This window comes from Rhinolophus sinicus, linkage group LG02 (genome assembly GCF_036562045.2).
Source record: "Rhinolophus sinicus isolate RSC01 linkage group LG02, ASM3656204v1, whole genome shotgun sequence".
NCBI lineage: Eukaryota > Metazoa > Chordata > Mammalia > Chiroptera > Rhinolophidae > Rhinolophus > Rhinolophus sinicus.
The window spans coordinates 94,783,047-94,806,182 of record NC_133752.1 but is presented as its reverse complement, the minus strand read 5'-3'; the positions used below and the strand labels follow the sequence as shown (position 1 = coordinate 94,806,182).

Sequence of the window (23,136 nt, the reverse complement as noted above, 5' to 3'; positions counted from 1 at the left end):
CATTTATAGGTTGAGTTTTAAAATAAATGCGTACAGTACCGTAATGTGTTTTCTCTTCCTTATGACTTTAATAACATTTTCTTTTTTCTAGCTTACTTAATTGTGAGAATATAGTATATAATACATATAACATACACAATATGTGTTAATTGACTGTTATCAGTAAGGCTTCTGGTCAAGCATAGGCTATTAGTAGTTAAGTTTTGTGGGGAGTCAAAGGTTATATGTGGATATTCAACTGCACGTGTGGGGGGTCAGCACCCATGTGTTGCTCAGGGTCAGCTGCAGTTGGTTGTCACAAGTCCCTCTGTGCCCTCTATGGGTAGGGAACTCTAAGCACTTCTTTGGCTATTGGTAGAACTAGATGGTGGGAGATTCAAGTGTGGTGATCCCTTTGTATATGTGAGCTTTATTCCACAATATGCTGTTTCAGAGAAAACATGCCGAGCCATTTCAAGTTTAAGGAGTACTGCCCGATGGTTTTCCGAAACCTGCGGGAGAGATTTGGAATCGATGATCAGGATTTCCAGGTGAGTTGCTTTTGTAATGTTTGCTTCAAATGGGCTTCATTGTGCCTTTTGCTCTGTGAAATACGATTTATTAATACATTTTTGTCATTACAAGTACGTATATGATAGTAATTTTGATTTTATAGATTAATTTTCAATGTTCTTTCTGAAATAACAGGTTCTTTCATTTGGGGACCTGTCTACAAGCCGTGCCCTTCCTGCTTGCTTTGCATCCCTCCTCCCACTTTCTCAGGAAGTGCTGTGAAAAGAAAAGCTCTTCTTTCTCAGGCCCACCCTCGATCCTCATCCTCTTCATGTCTCCACTCGTTCACGCCCAGACTTAAAAACTAGACAGATACAGCGTCTGCATGCTCTCACCTTGCCTGCTCTCCTGAGCTGACTCCAAGCTGGTGGGCACCGCTCTGCTCCGTCACTCCAACGTCACCAAAGACCTCCATTTTGTTCAGTCCAGCGGACGTCTCCAATCACCCCACCTGGCTTCTCAGGAGCATTCAGCACTGTCTGTCCCATCAGTTCCCTCATGTCCATGAGGTGACCCAGTGCCTTCAGTTCTCCCTCGCAGTTCTTCCCTTTCTCCTTTGCTGGATCATCCTCCTCTTCCAACTGTTAACCATTGGCGTTCTCCAAGATGGACTCTACGCCCTCCGGTCCTCCATTGTGTTCACTCTCCAGTCTAGCGCCTTCACTGCTGAGAAATAACTAATGTCTTATACACAGATACGCATAATTCTATCCCTTCCCCAGACTCCCCTGGGGTCTTCTGAGCCACATGTTCAACTGCCTACCTAACATCAACACTTGAAATGTCTTGGGAGCACGTCAAATTTAACAAGTTCAAAACTGAAGTCTTCTCTTAAACCCCTCTGTCTCGGTAAAATCATGGTCCCTCCTGTCACGCAAATTTGTTTTACCTCCTCAGTATCTCTAGAATGTACTTCCTTCATCTCCGCTGGCTGCCTCCACCCCTGCCAGACTAGCATCCTCTCATGAGTTCCCCGGGAGCCTCCCTTCGGCCTCTTAGGCTAATGCTCAGCTCCATCCCATCGCGTGCCCTCCAGATTTCTGCCCTCCTACCACTTTCCTCTTTCATTTCCCCTGGCATGCTCCCTCCTACCACAGGCCCTTTGCACCTATCACCCTACTTCCTGGAACCCCTCTCCACCTGCCTTCTCCTGCTCTAGTCCAACTCCTCCATCAGTCATCACCACCCTAGTCCATGCCTTTGTCATGCTGGCTCGTAGCCTGATGGCCTTCCCCCTCCTGACACTTGTCACTGTTGGAATGTTACATGTGTGCAATTCTTCAGTTAATGTGTGTGCCCCTCTAGACTGTAGGCACTAAGAGGGTGAACACTGGTGTTTGAGCAGTCCCCAACCCAGAGGGGACACTCACACATTGTATTCATGAAAGGATGGGGGTGAGTGTATATCAATACGGGAAATGCTCAGATTACACATTCCATCTTGGCTGAGATGGAACATTTTTCAAAGCAGGAACTATAAAGCAAAAAAGATTCAAAGAGTTTCTCTTTCCCTACTTCCAAATTGGATTTTGCTTTCTTAGTAATCACTTGAAGCATAGATGTGATAAAAGAAATTATTTATTATGTTCTCTTGAACTAGTTTCTATATAAGTTAATGAAAGCAATATGAAGTCAGTGACTCCTTATCTTTTCTTTACCACCCTGTAAACATTTTTACATGTTTTTCAACATTTTTATTTCCACAAAATATTGAAAAATAGATTTTCATCAAGCTTCATTCTAATTGTGCTTGTCACAGACTTGGTTTTTAGTTCTGGTTCTCTCTTTTTATTTAAACTTTGATATTCCAGTGATAGTATAAAGATATGTAAATTTAAATTTTTCATAAATATATTCTGAGAATTATTTAATATTGTAAGATACTTGAGTAAACTGAATGGGCAAGAATATATGATTTTAAATTAGTGTAGAGTTTTATTAAATGACAATTTCATACATTTTTATGTAACATAACATGAGGAGATTTTAATTAGTATAGAACAGGCTAAGTGTGATGCCTGATTAAGTTATTGTAATAATTTGATAGGAAGAGAATTGTACGTTGGCCTTGCACAAATACAGCTGATAGTTATACCAAGAAAAACACTTGCAGGGAAAGCTGGTACAGTCATAAGTATTTATGAGTTAAGGATTAATTTGTGGTTGTAATTAAGGTATTTTCGGGATGAATATAAAGTAGTGATAGATTAGAATCCATTACAATGCATTTTGAGGTATTATCTTATTCCATAATTAGATGATATCATTTGCTGTTTTAAGCATCTGCCACCATTTATATCCGTGCTTCCCAAACTGCCAGGGTGCCTTAGGGCACTGCAGCAAATTCCACAGGAGTGCCACAGATTATTTTAAAATTCAAAGGGCACCTTGGTAATGCTCAACATCTGTAAGACACTGTGCAAACTGTTAGCTCGAGGAATTCACAATTTCAACTTAGATTGTACTACTTTCCTTTAAATGACATGGTATCTTCAGGAAGCTGGATTCTTAGCAGTTGTGCAGAAAAAGCAAAAGCACCCACGAAAATCAAAGTGGATCAGGAAATGAGCGTAGTGGTCTCCAATCAGATCATAAGATTTGGGAATTTGTGCAGTACCCAACATAACCTTATCATATACTAATTAGTGTATGTTTTAATTGTTACATTAATCAATATATAAATAAATATGTCAATATATTTTTATAAAACATCTGGTAGTTTGCATATATGTTTTTCATAGTTTTTTAAAAAATTATTAAAGTACTTAATTGTTAGAACAGGCAATTTTTTTGACATGATTTCAAAAATCAAAAGGATGAGAAGGAACACAGTGAGAAGTTCCCCATCTGGGTTGATGGCAGCCCCGTCCTGCCAATTGCTCAGGCCAAAGCCTCTGAGTGGGTCGTGGCTTCTGTCTTACTCACATCTCACATTCACTACTATAGGAAATCATGTTGGCTGTACTTTCAAAATAGATGCAGAATCTGACTCCTAGCCATACTGTTTTCTGGTCAAAAGAAGCTATTGCTACAGTTCCTAGTACTACGATTAGTAATTTAGTGAAAGCAATATGAAGTTGATTATTCCTTCACTATACTACTACTACTTATTAATACTGGTCTCCCTACTTCTTTACTTATGCCCACTATACCCCTCACCACTCCCCTCCCCCACCGCCAAGGAATCTTTTTAAACGCAAAGTTAAGTGATAGCAACATTCTATCACCCAGAACCTGTGATAGCACCCATATCGCTGGGAGGAAAAGCCAGTCTTTCCAGTGATCTGCAAGGTATACAGGACCCGCTTTCACTTAACTCTCTGATCTCAGTTCTTACTATTTCTCCCCACACTAATTGGCTCCAACCACACTGGTCTCCTTGTTCCAAGCAGACCAGGCATGCCCCCTACCCTAGGGCCTCTGCACTGGCATGCTAAATCCCTATCTCTTTCTACCTTTGACCTACCCTAACCCATCCTATTTTAAATATCCCAGTGACACCCCCCCAACCCATGCACTGAGAGACATTTCCTAGCCCTTTTATTCTTTTTTCCATAGCTTTCTAACATAGTGAATAATTTACTTCTAACAGAGTTTACTAAGTTTATTGTTTTATTTTCTGACTCTTCCCACAAAAATATAAGCTCCAGGAGGACAGGCACCTTAATCTGTTTTGTTCAACAAAGTATCTGAAGCAACTAGAAGAATATTTGGCAATAACAGGTGTACAGCAAATATTCTTAACTTTTTATCTATCTGAACTATCGATGAATGCATATTCAAAACTTTCTCTGTAATGATGGATTGTCCATTCTCCCAGGGGTCTGAATAATGTTTGCTCTGTTTTCAAGCTAATTAGGTACTTATAAAATATGAATCCTATCTACCTTGCTAACTGAACCTTTTATCATTATGTACAGACCTTCTTTATCCTTAATAATGCTTTTGCCTCAGAGTTATTGCACAGTGTATCTAATATTAGTAATGTTAAACTATCTTTTCAATAATTTTAGTACTACTTAGTAAATTTTTTCTTTTCCTTAATTCATTTTGACAATTTTTATTTTTAACTGCTAGTCTATTTATACTTATTGTAATTATATATAGATCCAGATTTGTTTCTATCATTTGCTTTATATTTGTTCCACTTTTGCGTGCTTTTTTTTTTCTTACTTGATTTATTTTTTTAAAAAAAATAGGTTTTATTTGTATTCTTACTATTTGTTCTCTTCTAGTTATGTGGAGGTACAATTTCTATTATTTTCATGTTTGCCTCCAAAATTTTACCTTAATACTTAGTCTAAAGTTAACATCTTGTACACCCAAAACTAATGTAAAATAATGTTGGACATTAACTGTAATGGAAAAATTTTTAAAAAAGAAAGTAAACATCTTAACTCTCCTAAACAATACCTGAACACTGTAACTCTGTTCTTCTGTTTCCCAACTTACACGCTGTTGCTATTAAGTGTTTATTTCTGTCCTTTTTAATCCCATAAATTAAGCATTATTATTTATATAGGCAGTGTTTACTTATGTTTATCTGCATATTCACCAGTTTATTTGTTTACTGTTTATTTGTTTGTATCTCAGATGTTCCACACATATATTTACTTTTTTTCTGAAGTGTATTGTTGGAGTGTAAATATGTAATATGCTGTGAAAGTTTATAAGTTCCTTAAGTGAGGTCTGTTTTAGGTAAGTTCTCAGTTTATATGAAAAAGCTTTTATTGTGCTGCCTTTTTTGAAAGAGTTTTGATGAATACACACACACACACACACACACACACACACACACACCATATATATTTGACGTGTGATTTTTCCAACACCAGGAAGCAATTAACTCAATTCTGACACTATCTTCTAGGAGATAGCATCAGATTTCACAGGTTAAGGGTTCCATCCTATAAGACTCCAGAGGACAATCGCAAGTCCAGGTTGTTTCTTGTGGTTCTTACTGACCAGCTATAAATTGGAGATTCCCAAGACAGTGTCCTCGGGTTCAATTAACTTGCTAGAGTGGTTCATGGAGAAACGTTTATTCACAACTACCAGTTTATCATAAAGAATATTATAAAGAATCCAGATGAAGAGGTACATAGGGCAAGGCCCAGAAGGGTGCAGAGCCCAGGAGTTTCTGTCCCCATGGCTCTGGGGTGCACCACCCTCCTGGCATGCCTTCACCTACACGGAAGCTCATCCACTCTTGTTCAAGAGTTTTTGTAGTGCTTCTTCTTCTCCAGCATCCCCCTTCCCCATCCCTGAGGTTAGTGGGCTGGGCTGAAAGTTCCAAGCACTTCCCACCTAGAGAGTAATAACCTGTGCCATTTATTTTATATTTTTCTAGATCAATGAACTGAGCCATGTTCAAATCCCTGTGATGTTGATGCCAGATGACTTCAAAGCCTACTCAAAGATAAAGGTGGACAATCACCTTTTTAACAAGTAAGTACAAATACAATCTTTTCTAGAACTGATATGGCTGCCAAGAGTATGTTTTTTTGTGAATTTCTATAATCACATTATTTTTCAATGGGTGGGAGTAAAGTTTTGCTGATGAGGTTAATCCTGTGATAAACATAACCATCTGTCATTTTCAGAAAAGCGACAGCAGGCCCTCTTGGGTAATATCCCTTTACCATATGGCATATTGTTCTCTATGAATATCTTATATGTTAAAAGTGATATTCTCATTACAATTTAAATGCTTCAAGCTGTAAAGTGCTAGGATTTTTTTAACAGCTATGGACCTCATCTATCTTACACAAAACTCTCCTAATGATTACTTTACGAACAGAAATGACAACTTCATAGAACAATAAAGAATTAAGGTGCATTTTCATAAAACATATCTGGATGCCATGTTGGGCATTGAGACTTCTCCTTCATTTGAATGTCATTGTACACGTCGTTAGGGAGCACTATATGTGTTAGGAAGTCCACTGAGAGACAGAGATACAGGGATGTATAAGAAATGGCCCCGCTCTCATAGGGTTCACAGTCAGGCGGGTGGTTGAAAACTGACACATGTACAAATTACTATAATTTGGTGTGCAAACTACCACAATGAGGTGTGTGTGTGAGAGAGAGATGGGGAGAGAGAGAGAGAGAGAGAGAGAGAGAGAGAGAGAGAGAGCGAGAGAGAGAGAGAGAGAGAGAGAGAGAGAGAGAACACAAAAGAGGAAGCAATTTTAAAGGAATAGAATGAGCCTCAAAGAAATCCCTCCTACATGAGGAACAATTGTTCTAACATGAAGCTCATGTGTTAATTCTTCTCAAACTACTGTTTAGAAGTTGACCCTTTGAAAGGACTTGTACTATGTGAATTTGAATGTGAAATATATATAAAACGAAATAGGTTGTTCAGGAAATGAGAGAGTCTTGTTCTGTAAACTTGTATCAGCAAGTAATGGAGACTCCTGTGGGGGCGCTGTTTGTAGCTTGCTCTGCTGCCTTTCCCTAACTCCCCACAGTTTTGTTTTTCCTTTACCATTTGGGTCAGCAAGGTACCTTCCCTTTGCACCTACTTTTCCTTGGGAAAGCAGCTGTAGAAGGTGGTCAGGATAAAAAAGGTCATATACGCCGATTGCTCCTAGGTGGTGAGAGGACACAAATGTGATCAGTCTGTCCCTTCTGTCCCCTGGATCTTACCGTGGGTTGTACAGTGGACGTTCACAATAGGGGTTTGAATTACGTGGGCCCATTTATAGGTGGAGTTTTAAAATAAATACATACAGTACCGTAATGTGTTTTCTCTTCCTTATGATTTTAATAACTTTTTTTTTTCTCTAGCGTATTTAATTGTGAGAATATAGTATATAATACATATAACATACACAATTATGCGTTAATTGACTATGTTATCAGTAAGGCTTATGGTCAAGCATAGGCTATTAGTAGTTAAGTTTTGTGGGGAGTCAAAGGTTATATATTGATATTCAACTGCATGTGTGGGGGGTCAGCACCCATGTGTTGCTCAGGGTCAGCTGCAGTTGGTTGTCACAAGTCCCTCTGTGCCCTCTATGGGTAGGGAACTCTAAGCACTTCTTTGGCTATTGGTAGAACTAGATGGTGGGAGATTCAAGTGTGGTGATCCCTTTGTATATGTGAGCTTTATTCCACAATATGCTGTTTCAGAGAAAACATGCCGAGCCATTTCAAGTTTAAGGAGTACTGCCCGATGGTTTTCCGAAACCTGCGGGAGAGATTTGGAATCGATGATCAGGATTTCCAGGTGAGTTGCTTTTGTAATGTTTGCTTCAAATGGGCTTTATTATGCCTTTTGCTCTGTGAAATACGATTTATTAATACATTTTTGTCATTACAAGTACGTATATGATAGTAGTTTTGATTTTGTACATTGATTTTCAATGTTATTTCTGAAATAATGAGTTCTTTCATTTTGGGACCCGTCTACAATATGATTTCATTAGTCAGTAGGAAAAGAAGTTATTCTTTGGGAAAAGAGCAGACATGTGAGACTTTTATATAACACTCTCACTTCCAGGTGAGGGTGTTCTGCCAGTCAGTGTTCTGCCCCTTTTTGATTGATGACATGAATGTGCCACCAGCCTGTGCAAATGTCTATGTGTGTGTTGAATTCGCATTTCCTATATTTATAGAGGCCACGTAGGAATCAGAAATGTTTTTGTTTTTGCTGATTTGCCGCTTTTCAAATTGGCCAACCGAGATTCTCACTTGTAGTATCTTTGTCAGAGACCACACATATGCACTCCAACGCTGCATGGTACGGTGGCTGCAGCACTGCTGTCGTCATCAGCAGCCCACCTCTCCCAGGAACGGCTCTGTAAAGCACCACCATGGAAAAAGGTGCACTGCTGCTTTTCTCCCCATATGTGCCTGGTTCTCAATTTTTTATTTTAAAATTGACATCATGGTACTGTCATATCTGCTGATCCACACTCATTCTCCCAAGAAAGGACCTGACATCGGTTACCCGATTTTCACTTGGCCAGCCAGATTCAGAAAAGCCAAGGATTTTCTTTGTAAGCAGAAATCTGTGTTGAGATGCAAGGGCTACTTTCAGTCTTTTACGACAGTCTATTCATTTTATTGAGTTCTGACTTACAATAAATCCCTTCAGATCTAGCAAACCCTTGATCTCATTTGCCCTAAATGGGAAATCTTAATTGATCCTGCATTAGGTGCCATATTGTCTCCCTGGGTGACCTCATAAGTTAAGTATTAGCACAGCTTACCCTGTATTTTCCCTGAATGATTAGGGTCTCCAAGGCAAATTGAGCTTAGTTAATATACTTTCCTAAAGACTTGGGCCTCCCCACCCTGCCCTGCCTCAATGTTGAAACCTTCCAAGAATTTCTCACATGCCACCTAGGACTGAGAAGCCTCCCAGCTGCCATGTTTTGAAAAAGCAATGCTGGCCAGGCTGCAAGTGACATTCCCTCCTCGGTTGCTGGGGCTCAGGTGTCCAGGGAGGTCCAGGTTCTGAGCAGAGTGCGCCCGGGGAGGGCTGAGGGGAAGTGTCACAAGGAGGATGTGGGCGCTCCGTTTGCTTTTAAAAAGTGCGGTGGAGCCAACAATGCTCCGGTTTGACCTTCATGTGTCAGAGAGAAAGAGCTCAGACTTGCAACTGAGGCTGAAAAGAATGTCACTTTTAAAGAATACATTTTTGGAATAGTAAAAAAGGTTTGTATAAAATAAAGAGGAATAGTTCCTGATTATTTAAGAACTGTTACTACCTTTAAAGAGGCCATATGAAAATAAACAGAGTACTTTAAAAGGAGTGAACAACTGGTAATTTTGACGTCCTAAGATCTCCTGTGGCTGACTCTGTCGTGCTAAACTGAAACATGTTCCTTTCTTGGTTCCTCTCTTTTTTTTTTTTTTTTTTTAATAAAACTACTCTGGCATTTCACAGAAACTGACTTTAAAGAGCCTAAGGAACAGGATCTTGTTAGATTCCTCAATTCATTACCAAAATGAAGACCTTATATTTCCTCTTATAATCAGCCCTGTTAAATGAGTCCCAAAAAAGGGGCCCATTGCATCCCGAGTTCTGCACTGTAGCAGATAAAAGTCATTTTTTTAATTTCCTAAAATGACCAGTTTAGTTGCTGAAATACTAAGGCATGAGCCCATTTTCTTTCCCTTTTCCCTCCCTAAAACCAAAACCATGTAAGTTGATCTTGAAGGAAGCACAAATTGCTGAGAACAAACTTTGAAGGCAAATTAGGGAAGTAGAGGATGATTCACACTAACTAATGGGCAGGTCTGCTATGCTCTTAGCATGAGCAGCATAGAGGAGAGCCAGTGTGAATATAATTAATCTCTGGAACTCCCCTCCTTTGCTCTGGTACTTTTGGCATTTAAATTGCTGCTTTCTCCTTGGCAACTGTATTTCTATTTAGAAAAGAAAAAGGTGGATGTTCAAAGTAACTTAGTAAACCAGAGAGGTACTGGTTTCCCTCCCCAGGGCTACATCCAATGTCTGTACCTCTTAAACAACCATCAACAGAGGCAGGACCCCTGAGTTTACTTTACACCGAAAACAAGATCATAAATGTGGGGCTCAACACATTTTGTTGGCTACTTGGTTTGGAAAAAAGGAGGAAGCTGTGCCAAGGCTGGCTCTGGGTTTGTGCCTTGAGGGCCCCTGCACAGGCGGGTGAAGGCGGAAGTGCTGTGGTCCTTTGCAGGCTGCAGGGGAACTAGGCCAGGACTGGGGTTCTCCTCATCTCAGCTGCTTGGCACCTCCACTCACTACTACCCAGTTGTTTCATTCATCATGGCCAGAACAAGTAATAGGTATCAGTTGACACATGTAGTACCAAATTCCCAATCTGTTTTGAAAAGTGGGATCAGTGATCTGGTGTCTCATCATCTATTGGAGGCCCTGGATTGATCGCTAAAAGGGACCAGGCCTCATGCTGCTTTGCCTTGCTGTGTTTATTTTTCTGAAGCACTTGCATGTTGGACTAGCAGCTTTATATCAATGCGGCGATAAGGAGCTCCATTGTCTAGTTCATTTAGGATTCAAACCTTCACATTAAGTCACATGGATAAATGGTGTCCACTGGCCTTGTGTGTGCGAATTCCTTTTTGCTGCACCTGAAAACAATTCAGTACTGATCACTCCGATAGAAGCAGAACATTGTACTTAGCCTGCCTCACTGACCTCTGTCAGTGAACTTAGACTTCTTAAAGGGAACTGAAAAGCAGTCCTGCTAAACCCGTAAACATTTGCATCTTTCCTTTGGTTTTGATTTCTTGAATTTCTTTCAAAAAGAAAACTTTTGTTTCTTGCTGTTAAAGAGAAATTCAAGCAATAGTTCTAGAATATTCCTCACTGATAACAGTGTTGCCTACCAAACCTGCACGTGTGTGCGCACGCGCGTCCGGTGCTTCCAGGTTCAGAACTTTCTGCAGTTTATTAGTGCTTGTTCAGATTACTTCATTGGTTTTTAATGTGATCATTGTTGACTTATGTTCTTCTGATCATTGTTGGGCCAGTGTGACTTCCCATTACCACACTTTAAAGATAAGATGTCTTTCAAGAGGACTGATCCCATGGAGTCCTCCCCTGTTGGTGCAGTTCTGATTCTGCCATCACCGTAAGCTCTGGTCCTCCTTAGGTCAGGGATTTCATGCACAATTATCAACTCAGTGTGTGTTTATTTGCACGTACTGCGAGTCAGGCTCTGTGCTGAACATCGTAGAAACTGCAGGAGAGAAGAAAGAGTGAAGGAATTCCTTTATTTTTATTTTTATTTATTACATGCCAGATTCTATATTAGATGCTAATGAGATTGACAGAAACCCAGACATCCTGATTTTCAAAGTTCTTCAAGAAAATCTGCTTTCCAGTCTCTCAGAGAAACAGACCCTCATAACAGGCCCCAGGAAGTTAAAGGAAGGCTTTAGTTACAGTTTCTGAGCTGTGGGAATGGGTTGCCCACCAGAAACCAAGTTATGCAGGATGAAGATGAAGCAGTTAAACCTAAATACACCCCGTAATTGAAACCCAGACCTCTTCTCTTGTTCTTTTTGGATGATAATATCAGGTTTACTTTTCCCCTACTGCATCTCCTGAATTAGAATCCCTCATTATTCACATTTGATGCATTTTCTTCTTTGTATTTGTAACAGACAATTCTAATTTTAAAATAATTAATTTTAAAAGCTAGTGTTTTAAACTTTTGATGCTCTTGTTCCAGGTTTAAAAATAAAATTTTTTAAATGTTAACACCCTTAGAGAATACTAAACTTTGGGGGAAAAATCTGCCAGTATCTCTAGAATATAGCCACCATGTTTTCAAATGTAGATTTCCCCAATATAATTTAAACTGTCTGAGGGCCGATATTGAATCTCGTTTGTTTCCCAGGCTGCAGGCTCAGAATAAGTGGGCCTGGGCAGGCACTTCAGAAATACTTGTGGAAGAAAGGGAGGGAGGGAGGAAGGGCTAAGGGGTGCATTCCAAGAGAAGTGAGCCTTCTGGGCCAGATCATGGAGGCCAAAATGCTCAGGAAAGTGTGAAGCAATTGGATGGTGGCGGGATTGTGGGAGATGTTCCTTAGTAGTAGTTTGTTGGCTCTTGGGTTGGCTCAGCCTGCTCTTAGAAAGGTTCTCTTCATACTTGTTGGCCTCACAGATTAGCTACTGTGAGCCTCATGAGCATCAATTGGAAGCCCTGCCTGGGCTGAAAACCAGAGGAGCTCCGCTCTGATTGGACAGGCTCTTGATAGACCTTCCGGAAAACTCACAGCCCATCAGCATCCGATTTTTCTTGTGTTTTTTCTGCTGCTTCTTATGAGTTGAACCAATGGCTGTCCCCACCACAGACTGCTCCCCTCCCCACACGTGGGACTCAGGCTTCCTGTTTTACATGCATTTTCCTGCCCCTGCACCCATTTTGGGTTGTGATTTGTGATTTTCAACCAAGAGCTACCACAGGGAGATCCTGTCCGGGTTAAATGCCATATTCGTTCATTATGAGGCTGGGCCATGTTTCTGGCATTGTCATCTCAGTCAAGTAGCAACTGAGATTTTTAAAGGAGATCTCACGGTGTTCTGTGAAGTTACTGCAAGTCTGCTTCTTTCACTGCTGGTCATTACCTTTCACTTTTGTGTTCTTTTCTGAGAAGTTGTTTCATTATTGATAAGTGTTAAATTGCTCTGTGTCTTGCCCCCTCCATAATGAAAGCCATTCAACCCCTGGGATCACAGCTCAGACTTTCTTTGAAATCCCCCAAGAGTTTAACACAGGGCTTTGAACACAGTGGGCACTTAATAAATCCTTGATGATGATGTTTGAGTTTGCATGTTGGTTTTCACCTCCCTGATGAGGTCAGGGGACCATCTGTGCTCGCTCAGACATGTCCAATGCAAACCCAGAAAGCAGTCTTGTCTGGGCGATCACTCCCAGCTCCTGGGCCATGTGATTTCAGGCATGAAATCATAACCCTGAGTTGTCAGAGGGCAGCATTTGGCTTCCAGATTCCTAGTCTGAAACAGGTAGCCTGAGTTAGGAAGAAGAATATTTTCTTGGGAGTTGGGAGGCTAGTTTGAGTCCTGGATCTTCAGTGATTGACGCTGTTACCTGATCCAGTCACTTGGCTCTGGTAGGTCTTTGTTTTCTCATTGGGAAATGGGGGAGAAGGACGAGATGCTCTCCGAGGCCCATCAGCTGTGAAATCTCTGAATCTATTACCAAGTCACTATGAGTAGATGACTGTCACTTAGGTTCTCACACACAGTATTGACAGGTTCCCTTTGTAAGGTGGTGACTTTTACGCATTTGAGCATGGCAGCATTGCTTTTTAAGTGGCCTTTCTGTTGACTAAAATAAAAACTTTTCATTCACGATCTTTAGCAGAAATACAAACTCATATCAAAATGGGGGGAAAAAGAATGTATATAAGAATATATGAGTAGTTCAAGAGAATTAAACATTCAAAATGCTTGGGTATTTAAAAATGTCCCAGGGACCATATGGTTACTAAATCATGACATTTTTATGGGAGGTGTGTAAGATTGGTGGTAAGAATGAGCTAATTAAATTGACCTTTAAATTTCCTCCACCCTTCTGGAGGCCTCACTAATCCGGGACCCCCCACTGCAAAAATACACATCTTCAGCGCAGACTTTTAGAGGAGTGGGAAGGAAGGATAGCACCATTAATCCCTTTCTTTAGGGAAAGAACAATAAATTTCCAATTGTAAATGTAAGAAGGCCATTGAAGAGTGAGCTTCATCTCTCATTATTTCCTTTATTTCCTGTTGAGGGCTACATGGCCCCCGAGTTCAAACACAGCTGTTGAGATGTGAGAGAGGGTATATTGTAAGACCGGTAATGGATTTGGCTATGGGAAATGGAAGTGCTGAAAAATAAGTTTACTTACCAAGTGACAAGACAGACAAAAATGGACTAAATTGTCAGGTTTTCACCTGCCCTTCATCTAATAGCTTTGCCCTACAACTTCAACTTTTTGTCAAACAGTTTATTTTATCCCCAACTCCCCAGCATTCCTAGGAGCATCCTAAGAAGCGGCATTCGGGGACCATAACATGTCCACTGCACTGGATTGAGTATAGAGCCCCCAGAATGTCACCACACTCACCCAGAGACAGCCGGGGATCTATAGTTGGCACAGTGGGTCGCTTCAGGGTGATGAGTGTGCTCAGGGGACTTGCAAGAAGAAGGTTTGGGCTAGTCACAAATACCTGTGTGCTGTATGATTGCATTTTTATGAAATGTCCAGAATAGGCAAATATATGTAAGACAGAAAGTAGATTAGTGGTTTATTATTAGGCTGCTGGAGGAAGAATAGAAGTGATTGCTAATGGGTACGGGTTTTCTTTCTTTTTCCTTTTTTATTGAAGTATAGTGACATACAATATTATTTTAGTTTCAGGTGTACAACGTAGTGATTTGACATTTACATACCTTACCATGTGATCACCACGATAATTCTAGTAACTATCACCGTGCAAAGTTATTACGATATTATTGACAGTATTACTGAGCTGTACATTCGGAATATGGCTTATTTGTTTTATAACTGAAAGTTTGTACCTCTTAATCCCCTTCACCTTTTTCATCCATCCCCCCACCCCTTTCCTCTGTGACAACCATCAGTTCTCTGTTTCTTTGAGTTTGTTTCTGCTTTGTTTTGTTAATGTGTCTGGATTTCTTTTTGAAGTGATGAAAATATTCTAAAGTTCATCGTGGTACTGGTTGTTTAATGTTGTAAATATGCTAAAGCCATAGATTTGTAAAATTTAAATTGGTGGATTGTGTGGTATGTGAATCATATGTAAGTAAAGCCATTAAGGAAGAAGAATATTTGGAGTTTTTTTGTGTGTTTTTTTGTTTGTTTGTTTTTAATTTATTTTTAAAATTTAGTGGGGTGACAATTGTTAGTAAAATTACATAGATTTCAGGTGTACAATTCTGTATTACATCATCTATAAATCCCATTGTGTGTTCACCAGAATGTTTGGAGTTTAAAATTAGTTTATATTCAATATGAGACTTTTTTCCCTCCACCATTGAGTTGGCTCTTTTTCTTGAGTGTAGCGGGTTATGATAACAATATTTCCAGTTCAAAAAAGTGAATTTAAGGAATTACGTAGTGTTTAATATGAGACTTTCAAATGTGTAGAACAAAAGGGTAGCCAAAGAATAGAGCATGTCATTTGCAGTTTGTTTCCATTTATCATTAGATTTTTCTCCCCAAACTAACAGCAATTGATTGTCCATTTCCTGTGACTGCAGTAACTATTACTGAGTACCAGTTAGTAGAGCAAGAAGGAAACCTAGAGACCATTAAGTCCAACTGTCTTTCCTTGCAGATGATCAGATAACGGAGTTAGGGGTGGGGGTGGGGGATCGTTGAGGGGTCTCATTGCCCTTGACTGGACCTCTGACTCATCCTGTTTCTGCCACACGTGCTGAGACTGGAAAACCTGAAAAGGAAAGAAAGGTAGTAAAGGCAGGCCGCTACTGCCTACTGTGGGCAGTGAAGGCAACAAGACACTAGATCAGATTTCCAGTACGTCTGCATTTTAAAGGTTGAATTAAAGTCTTTTAAGGCTCTGCATTGAATGATATTGTCGATTTTGTGGTTGCTCCACAGGTTACACAAATGATTTCTCAGACTGTCAGTTCCCAGGTTGCTTTTCTAAACCTCCATCTCTTTCCTCAAGCCCTTGGTCTCATTCAGCCAGTTCCTGCTCAACCCTTTCCCCCATCCCTCCCCTCCACGCTCCCACCTCACCACCACCCCCACACCCCCGTACCCCTGCTATCCCCTGAACCTCAAGGTAACAGAGGCCACACCTTGGGCTCCCCTTCCCTCCTCCCTATGAGGAGGGAGTCCTCCACTTCCTTCCTCTTGAACTACTTCCATTACAGAGTTGTCCCACCCCTCTGTCATCCCACTTTCCCTTTGGCTGGAGAGAATGTTGGGGGTGAGCAGGGCCCAGGATAGAACTTTTGTGTAAAATATTTTAAATACTCTTAAAAGTAGTTATTATTGAGAGCTGTAGAAAATAACCTGTAAAAGTGATTGGGGGAAAAAATGTATAGCTGTCAATTTTTACTGGGTACAAACCAGAGGCTTGGCCAGAATGGACGAACTCATTCTACAAGTCCTTTATTTTTAATTTACCAATTTATAGCATAATTTGTTAATATTGATCCGCACCTCTCATTATCTTCTAAGTTGGAATTTGCTTTTTATAATAATAGCCACAATTTATTGAGTGCTACTATATTCCAGCCACTATTATAAAAATTCTCCATTATCTAATTAACCCCCCAAACATTATTATTATTATTATTATTATTATTATTATTATTATTCTCATCATTATTACCTTTCGACAGATATGGAAACTAAGGCACAAAGCTGAAATGACGTGTCCAAAGTCATACAGTCTTGAATCTAAAGCTCCCACGTCTAATGCCATGCTCTACTATCGTCTATCTTAGTCATTAATACTATCTGAAACTTGAAAGGTCATCAGGCCCCGGCTTTTGGCGATATGAGCCTGAGAAAATATGAATAAACTAAATAAAAGTATGAATAAACTAAACACAGAGAGATGGTTTTGATGTTGAGAACATTCTGATGAGTGTATACTTAGTGAGTTTGTGAATGTGTTCTCTTCTGACAGCTCCTAGACTTGGGAAGGCTTATAAGGACATTTCCAAAGACCAGTGGAAAATTTCATACATTGAATAAACCCTGGATTGCCTTTGTATTGTGTTGTGACTTTGACCCCAAATATCCACAGAGCACTTGTTTTGCACATTCACACTTTTGAACTGAAAGGTTCAGAATCCCAGATTTTGAATTTTTAAAAAATGCCATTACAGAACGTATAACACTCTGAGTTTTGTCCATGACAAGGAATTTGTTTCCTAATGAGAATAGATCTCTCCACACCCTAGGCAGCTTTCATTGGGTAATTTTATCTGGCAGTTTTCTCATAAACACAGATATGTAAGTAGGGGCAAGGGTTCCTGAAAGTGAACATTTTACTTTGGAAATGGGAATCATCTGGAAGGTGACTAATGCAACCCTATATATGGGGCATTTTAGGCCTTTGGTTGAATCAGGTCTCCATCTCAGACTTGGCCTTTTACATTAGGGTGCTTAAGATGAGAAAGAATTTTTAGAAATGGTGCCTTCGGCTAGACCTTCTTTCTTCCATGCAAATCTTGTCTAAACTTGCAAATTTTGTCTTAACTTCTTTTTTTCTGTCCCCTCCCCCAACTCCCTCTCCCCCAATTAATATTATAGAGTATCCCAGAATTCATCATTCCCAGTGTAAAATTTACGCCTTTCAACCTTGGCATTCTTTCCTAAGAAAACCATAGAGTTTTCAGCATGGAAAGATGGAGGATGGGACAATCTTCTAAAGATAAAAGCCAGTGACCCAAAGAGAATGAAAACCTCCAGCTATTCTGAGAACATGTGAATTAATTAAAACAGACATGACGAACTGTGCCACATGGTCAGAAATGTGAAGAATCCTTAGGATTGACATTGTCACGGGATTGTAAGAAATACTGAGTGTTAGGCCTCTTTCAGCCCTGTCTTTGTGCCACATGATTGTCTGATTCTAAAGCCCCAGGCTCAGCAGCTCATAGTTTTCCTGTCCTAAAGGCTTGTTCCTAAGACACACATCTGTCTCTTGCCCTGAGAGAAGATGACTCCTATTCCTAGCCGCCTCAGGTAAAGTCAGGTAATGAACAGTCCTAGAATGAGTCAACACAGATTTGTACACGCGTTAATGAGAGCATAAATCAAGGACTCTGGGCTGCATTAGCACTGACACTGTTCTTGATGTTTTCACACTTTTTTTTTTTTTTTTTTGGCAAAATTGAAAACATAAGGAGAGGTTTGGTTTTTTGCCAGTTGGCTCAGGCTCTAAATTGTGATTAGAAGGTATTTGTCACCACAGAAAACTACATTTCCACAATTTCATAATGCCCACCACACTCTCAGGCAGGGTGGCAACAATGGCAGGAGGGATGGAGGCCGACTGCCCTGGGCAAGGCCCCTGGGAGGCCCTCCACGTACACCATCCCATTGGGCTGTTCATGAACTGAGACAGGCAACTCATGTCAACTCTGGTCTTTCTTTTCTGATCTGTAAATTGAGTGGTTTGGAATAATCTCCAAGCTTGATTGCATTTGTCATACTCTTTGATTATGAGAATTATTTACACATAGAGAGACCCCAAGGGGGTGATCACCCTCTATGTGATTATGAGAATTATTTACACATAGAGGGACCCCAAGGAGTGAACGTCACTGCGCCACACTCTGTTTCTTCTCAGGGCTTTCTCCTCTTGGCCTCCCAAATGTGTCCAAGCATCCCATATGATGCTGTGGTTCATTTTTCCTTTTGTGACAGTACAAAGCACAATGAGCGATTTCAATATTCAGTTTCACTGGATAGTGGACTGTTTTTAGGACCCTCGGTAAGGACTTTCAATACATAGCAATGACCTCCTTTCCTTAACTCATCTTCTCGTTCTCATGGGAATTGTCCGAGTACATCCGGAATCTATGAAGTATTATTTTCATGCTGCTCTAAGAACTAGTGTCACTGTCCCTTTAATCTTGGCCCTGATGTCCTAAACCCTCATCGTGCCCCCGCTGAGATGATGTTCGTACTGTCTTCTGACTGGACTGTTGTTGGGAAACATATCGAATCACCTTCTAAGGCCTGTGCTTTCCAGCATTTCCTAGAGTAGCATGCCGTGTCATCAAGTAAATATATTTTTAGAGTTATAAAAGGTCTGAGGTAGAAATCTAATTCAGTCTACCCTCTCCCCTGGGCTTATTCTCCATCACTTTACAGACCCAGAAACTGAGGCTCAGTTGGCTATGACACACATATCCAAGGGATAATGAGTGGCAAAGCGTGTTCTGGGTCCCAGACCAGCACTCTGCCATTACACAGTACTGCCTTTTTACACAAACAAATGAACACTTCTACCTTATTTCAAAGGCTACAAATAAAAAATCTATGATTATGATGTTAAGTAATAGCAAAAATGTAGTCTTGTCTTTGTAAATTGCCCTTTTTGGTTACCTGAAAGGAACTGTTAGGCAGGAGCCATAGGCATATTACTTGACTCCATTGTACTCCATTTTCGTTATCTTCAAGTAAGAAAATGCACCTGGCTTTCCTATCTCACACGAATGTTGTGAAAATAAGTAGGAAGTAATGAGTTGGATTCTTCCAGGCCTTAGAATCATTTCAAGGAGCATGCATTTTGTGTACTTACTTTTCTGATTTTTCTGCTTGTCCAAGGCTTTCAGTAAATTTGATTCATATGTTCTTATGTTCATAGTGATCATAAATTTTGACTAAGTCTATGTCCCTGACTTTACTGATTATCTGAAAACTAAGAGGCTTAAAAAAAAAAAAAAAATCCTTCCACACACTGGAAGTAGATATTGTGGATTGGGACCACTCATTTGATTATTAAAAAACTGAGTTGCAGCAGAATCAAGATTAGAATTTGTAAGGTGCTGTATCCCAGGATTAAGACTTGACTGGTATGCTAATGCAAAGTCTATAATAAATAATTAGCAATGTCTTTGAAACTGATGGGAAACACAAAGAATTTGGAATGAGGTAGCATGTGAGCTGAGGCGTTATGGCATTATTTAGCTATGCAGTTCCAGCCCTGTGCTTTATAAATCCACACATTGCCTTGAACATAGTACTATTAAACATTTCTTTAATGAACTAACACAGTGAATGCAATGAATTATTATTCTTCACTATAAGGTTTCCCATTTAAACCAGAGTTAGACAGAATATAATGGGAAAGGCGTTCATGTAGGGAAGTCTATAATTATAACACACTTAATGCATAGACTGAACACTCTGCACCAGACAAAACACATGGTAGCCACAATTCAGTAAACTCTTGGTTCTCAGGTGTGATCTGAAGCCCTGCTGTATCAGCATCATCTGCTTCTTCAAATGCCCCACCCACACCTGCTGGATCAGAAGCTGCACATGAACATGATCCCTGGGTGATTTGGTTGCTCATTAAAGTTTGAGAAACACTGACTATGCAGCTTTCAATTTTTTTCTATCCCATTGGTCTGTGATAGAACTCTATACTTTCATACCTAATATGCCAAAGCAAACGATATCTGGAACTGATGCTGCTGTAATTCTGCCCTTTGCTGGATACAATTATCCTTTACTATTATTTCCCACTCTCCTCAAAACTTATTTTACATGTAGTATCTGTTGTACAAAGTTTATAACCTGTTCTACCCGACTGTCATAAAGTTGGTTGTTCCTGCTCTGATTTTATGCCTGAAAGTAATTCGTAATTTTACGATTCCCAGTATTCTTGTTTTATTTAGAATACCTTTTGCAAATTAATGTTTGGGAGGAGAAAGAAAGACTATTAGCAAAGAGCAGCAATTGCTTTCTTTGCTAGTGTTTCAAACCCCACCGGGGACCATTCACTTTGATTTTCTCCCTTTTATTCTTAGTAGGAGAAAAGTATGTAAAGGAGATTTTTTTTGGCGGGGGAGCAGCATACTTGAGAATTAACCTCCTATTAATATAGGCATTTTCATCCTGAAAATCATTTTCATCATTCTCAATCTAGCTAATGAATTTCAGTTATCTTAAGAATAATTTAACACTGCCAAGTCCTGTTACTTCAAATCATTGGGAATTACACTGATTTTTCCCCCCTTCTCTCCAGTTTTCTAATAAGGTAAGGAAAGCAAATTCAATTCATTGGCAGTATTGGCTCTGAACTTGACAGGTGTGCCTGCTTTCATTCAAATCCAGATGTACTGTCTCAGGATGGAATGATATGCGGTGCCAAGGGCCATCCTTAGAAATGAGAATGAGCTCACAGGCCACCTCCCTCTGCAAGCACAGGACCTGCGTGCACTACTGTGTCGCTGCAGTGTACTTACACTTTGTATCGCTAATTCCTGTTGAATTTCATCAAGAAAGGAAGGAAAAGTTAAAGAGACGTGAATAGGGAATATGCAGAAAGGGAAGTCTTTCATTGAAAATCTATGATGCAGTGATATTACTGCCTCTCTAAGGATATCTGTGTCCCTTTAACTGGAAAGTGTTTGGTTCACTGGGGCTTTTCAATGCCCACTTTTAGAGTGGAAGTTGAAGAGCAAAAGTGTCTGCCTTTGCATCCCTCATATGCACCCCAGTGGGGCCAGGCAGGAAGGAGAGTCAGCACCGAGCAGTCAGCAAGGGTGTAGACCAGACTCCTCAGGTGCTGGCGGTGTGCTAACCCCAGTAGTCTGGGTGGCCATTGTAAGAAGGGTGGTGGAAGGGACAGAGGCCTCCTGGAGGCTCTAAGAAACAGGAGATTCAAACAGGAGAGTCACATGTGAGAAAAGGGTAGACTCACCTAGCTAGAGTGTCCGTAGCATGAGCCAGATACCGGAACAAAATGGTACTAGAGGAGCCCCTACTCAGAGGCCCTCCTCATCCACCCTCCAGAAGATTAGTCCTTCTCTAAGAGGACTGAAGGAGAGTGTGGAAGATGGACCAAATAAGAATCTTCTGAGGAGCTATTTTAGAATATAGCTGCCCAGACTTCTCCCAGGGCACACCACAGTCAGCAGAAGGTACTGAGTAATTCACTAGTTGAGAACTTGGGTTCTGAGCCAGCCACACTGGCGATGGAATTCTAGCTCTACCCTTTACTTGCTGTGTGACCTTTGCCCAATTACTGAATCTCTCTGATCCCCATCTCCTCATCTATAAAATGATGATGATGTTAATAGTAACCATTTCACAGGGAAGTTATCAGAACTGGGAGAAATGCTCTGTGTGTAATGCTTGGCATAATACTTGCCATTAAGGAAATACTTCGTGAATATAAAATTTTCTTCCATCACTGGACCCTAATTTTATTCAGAAGAAATTTGAGCTCTTGTCCAAATCGGAAAAGAGCAAGGTGAGCAAAATAACTTTGATGATAATTCTAGACCTTAGCTTACTTTAAGACGTTAGAATCATAGTACAGATCCAAGCTGTTTTCATTCCATTTGCAAGACTAGCAATTTTAGTTACGATGAATATAAAATGTCGCCATCTTACTTACCAATTTTTTCCAAACACAAATGTTTTTTAAAAAGTTGTGATGACAAATTATCCGGAAATCGGAAAGCCACATCTTTAACAGGTTCTCTTCCCTGCTCCCATCTTATCCCAACGGGAAGAATTCCTTGACCAGGAGCGCACCCCTCCCCAACGACTCCCAGGCACGCAGTGGAGCTCGGTTCCACACGTCCTATGACAAAAGATACGTCATCAAGACCATTACAAGCGAAGATGTGGCCGAGATGCACAACATCCTGAAGAAATACCACCAGGTAATTTTTCTTTATCTTTATTTGAAACTCTGAAAAGGTTAACATTCGAGCCTAAATACCATAAAGGCCAAATATTTAAATACATAGCCAGGAAATGATGTCACATTTGACATAAACATCTCCTCTAGCTGAGTTTTTAAAAATTACATTAGCCAGATTACTGACAGATAACATTTAGGAATGCTTATCCTACGAAGATGATTGGTCATTTATATAACACTTTTACTCTAAATACTCTTCTGTATAATAGTTTTGATGATTGCCATACTGATTTTAAAATCACTCAGCTTAAAATTTGGCAGAATTTCAGAAGTTTTTTGCATATGCCAGAAGTTAGGTGGTAACTTGTGAGTGTTTATCCATTTACACCTCCAAGTCCTATCCTGCTTTCACTGGTTTTTTCCTGTCTTGGCCCCAGAAAGGTCCACCCCATTCACACTCTACTGCTAGAACAATCTCTGAGTTTTCACCCCTCAGCATTATCCCTTCATAATCACCTGGGGAAAGAATCAAATTGCTCTTGGGAGTAGCGACTCTCTCTCTCTCTCTCTCTCTCTCCCTCTTCTCTCCCTTCTTTTCCCTCCCCCTCTTCGAATAAATTTCAGCGCAAGTTTCCAGGTGGAGCAATGTTCCCAGGTCCCAGCAGAGCTGTAAGAGGCCTTACTTACTGTGTAGGATGAGCATGAAGTCTAGTG

The 23,136-nt window shown here is 40.3% G+C and overlaps 1 protein-coding gene across 2 annotated transcripts in view; it reads left to right on the top strand.

The window, feature by feature from the left end:
- PIP4K2A (phosphatidylinositol-5-phosphate 4-kinase type 2 alpha) overlaps nucleotides 1-23,136 on the top strand; it is a 127,352-nt gene that overhangs the window by 86,380 nt on the left and 17,836 nt on the right. Inside the window, exons 2-4 of one of the 2 annotated variants that reach the window (XM_074324889.1) lie at nucleotides 5,903-6,000; nucleotides 7,693-7,789; nucleotides 22,289-22,441. In XM_074324889.1, coding sequence (XP_074180990.1) covers nucleotides 5,903-6,000; nucleotides 7,693-7,789; nucleotides 22,289-22,441 — 348 coding nt within the window. The remainder of the gene's footprint in view (nucleotides 1-5,902; nucleotides 6,001-7,692; nucleotides 7,790-22,288; nucleotides 22,442-23,136) is intronic. The other variant, XM_074324890.1, reaches the window with a different exon arrangement.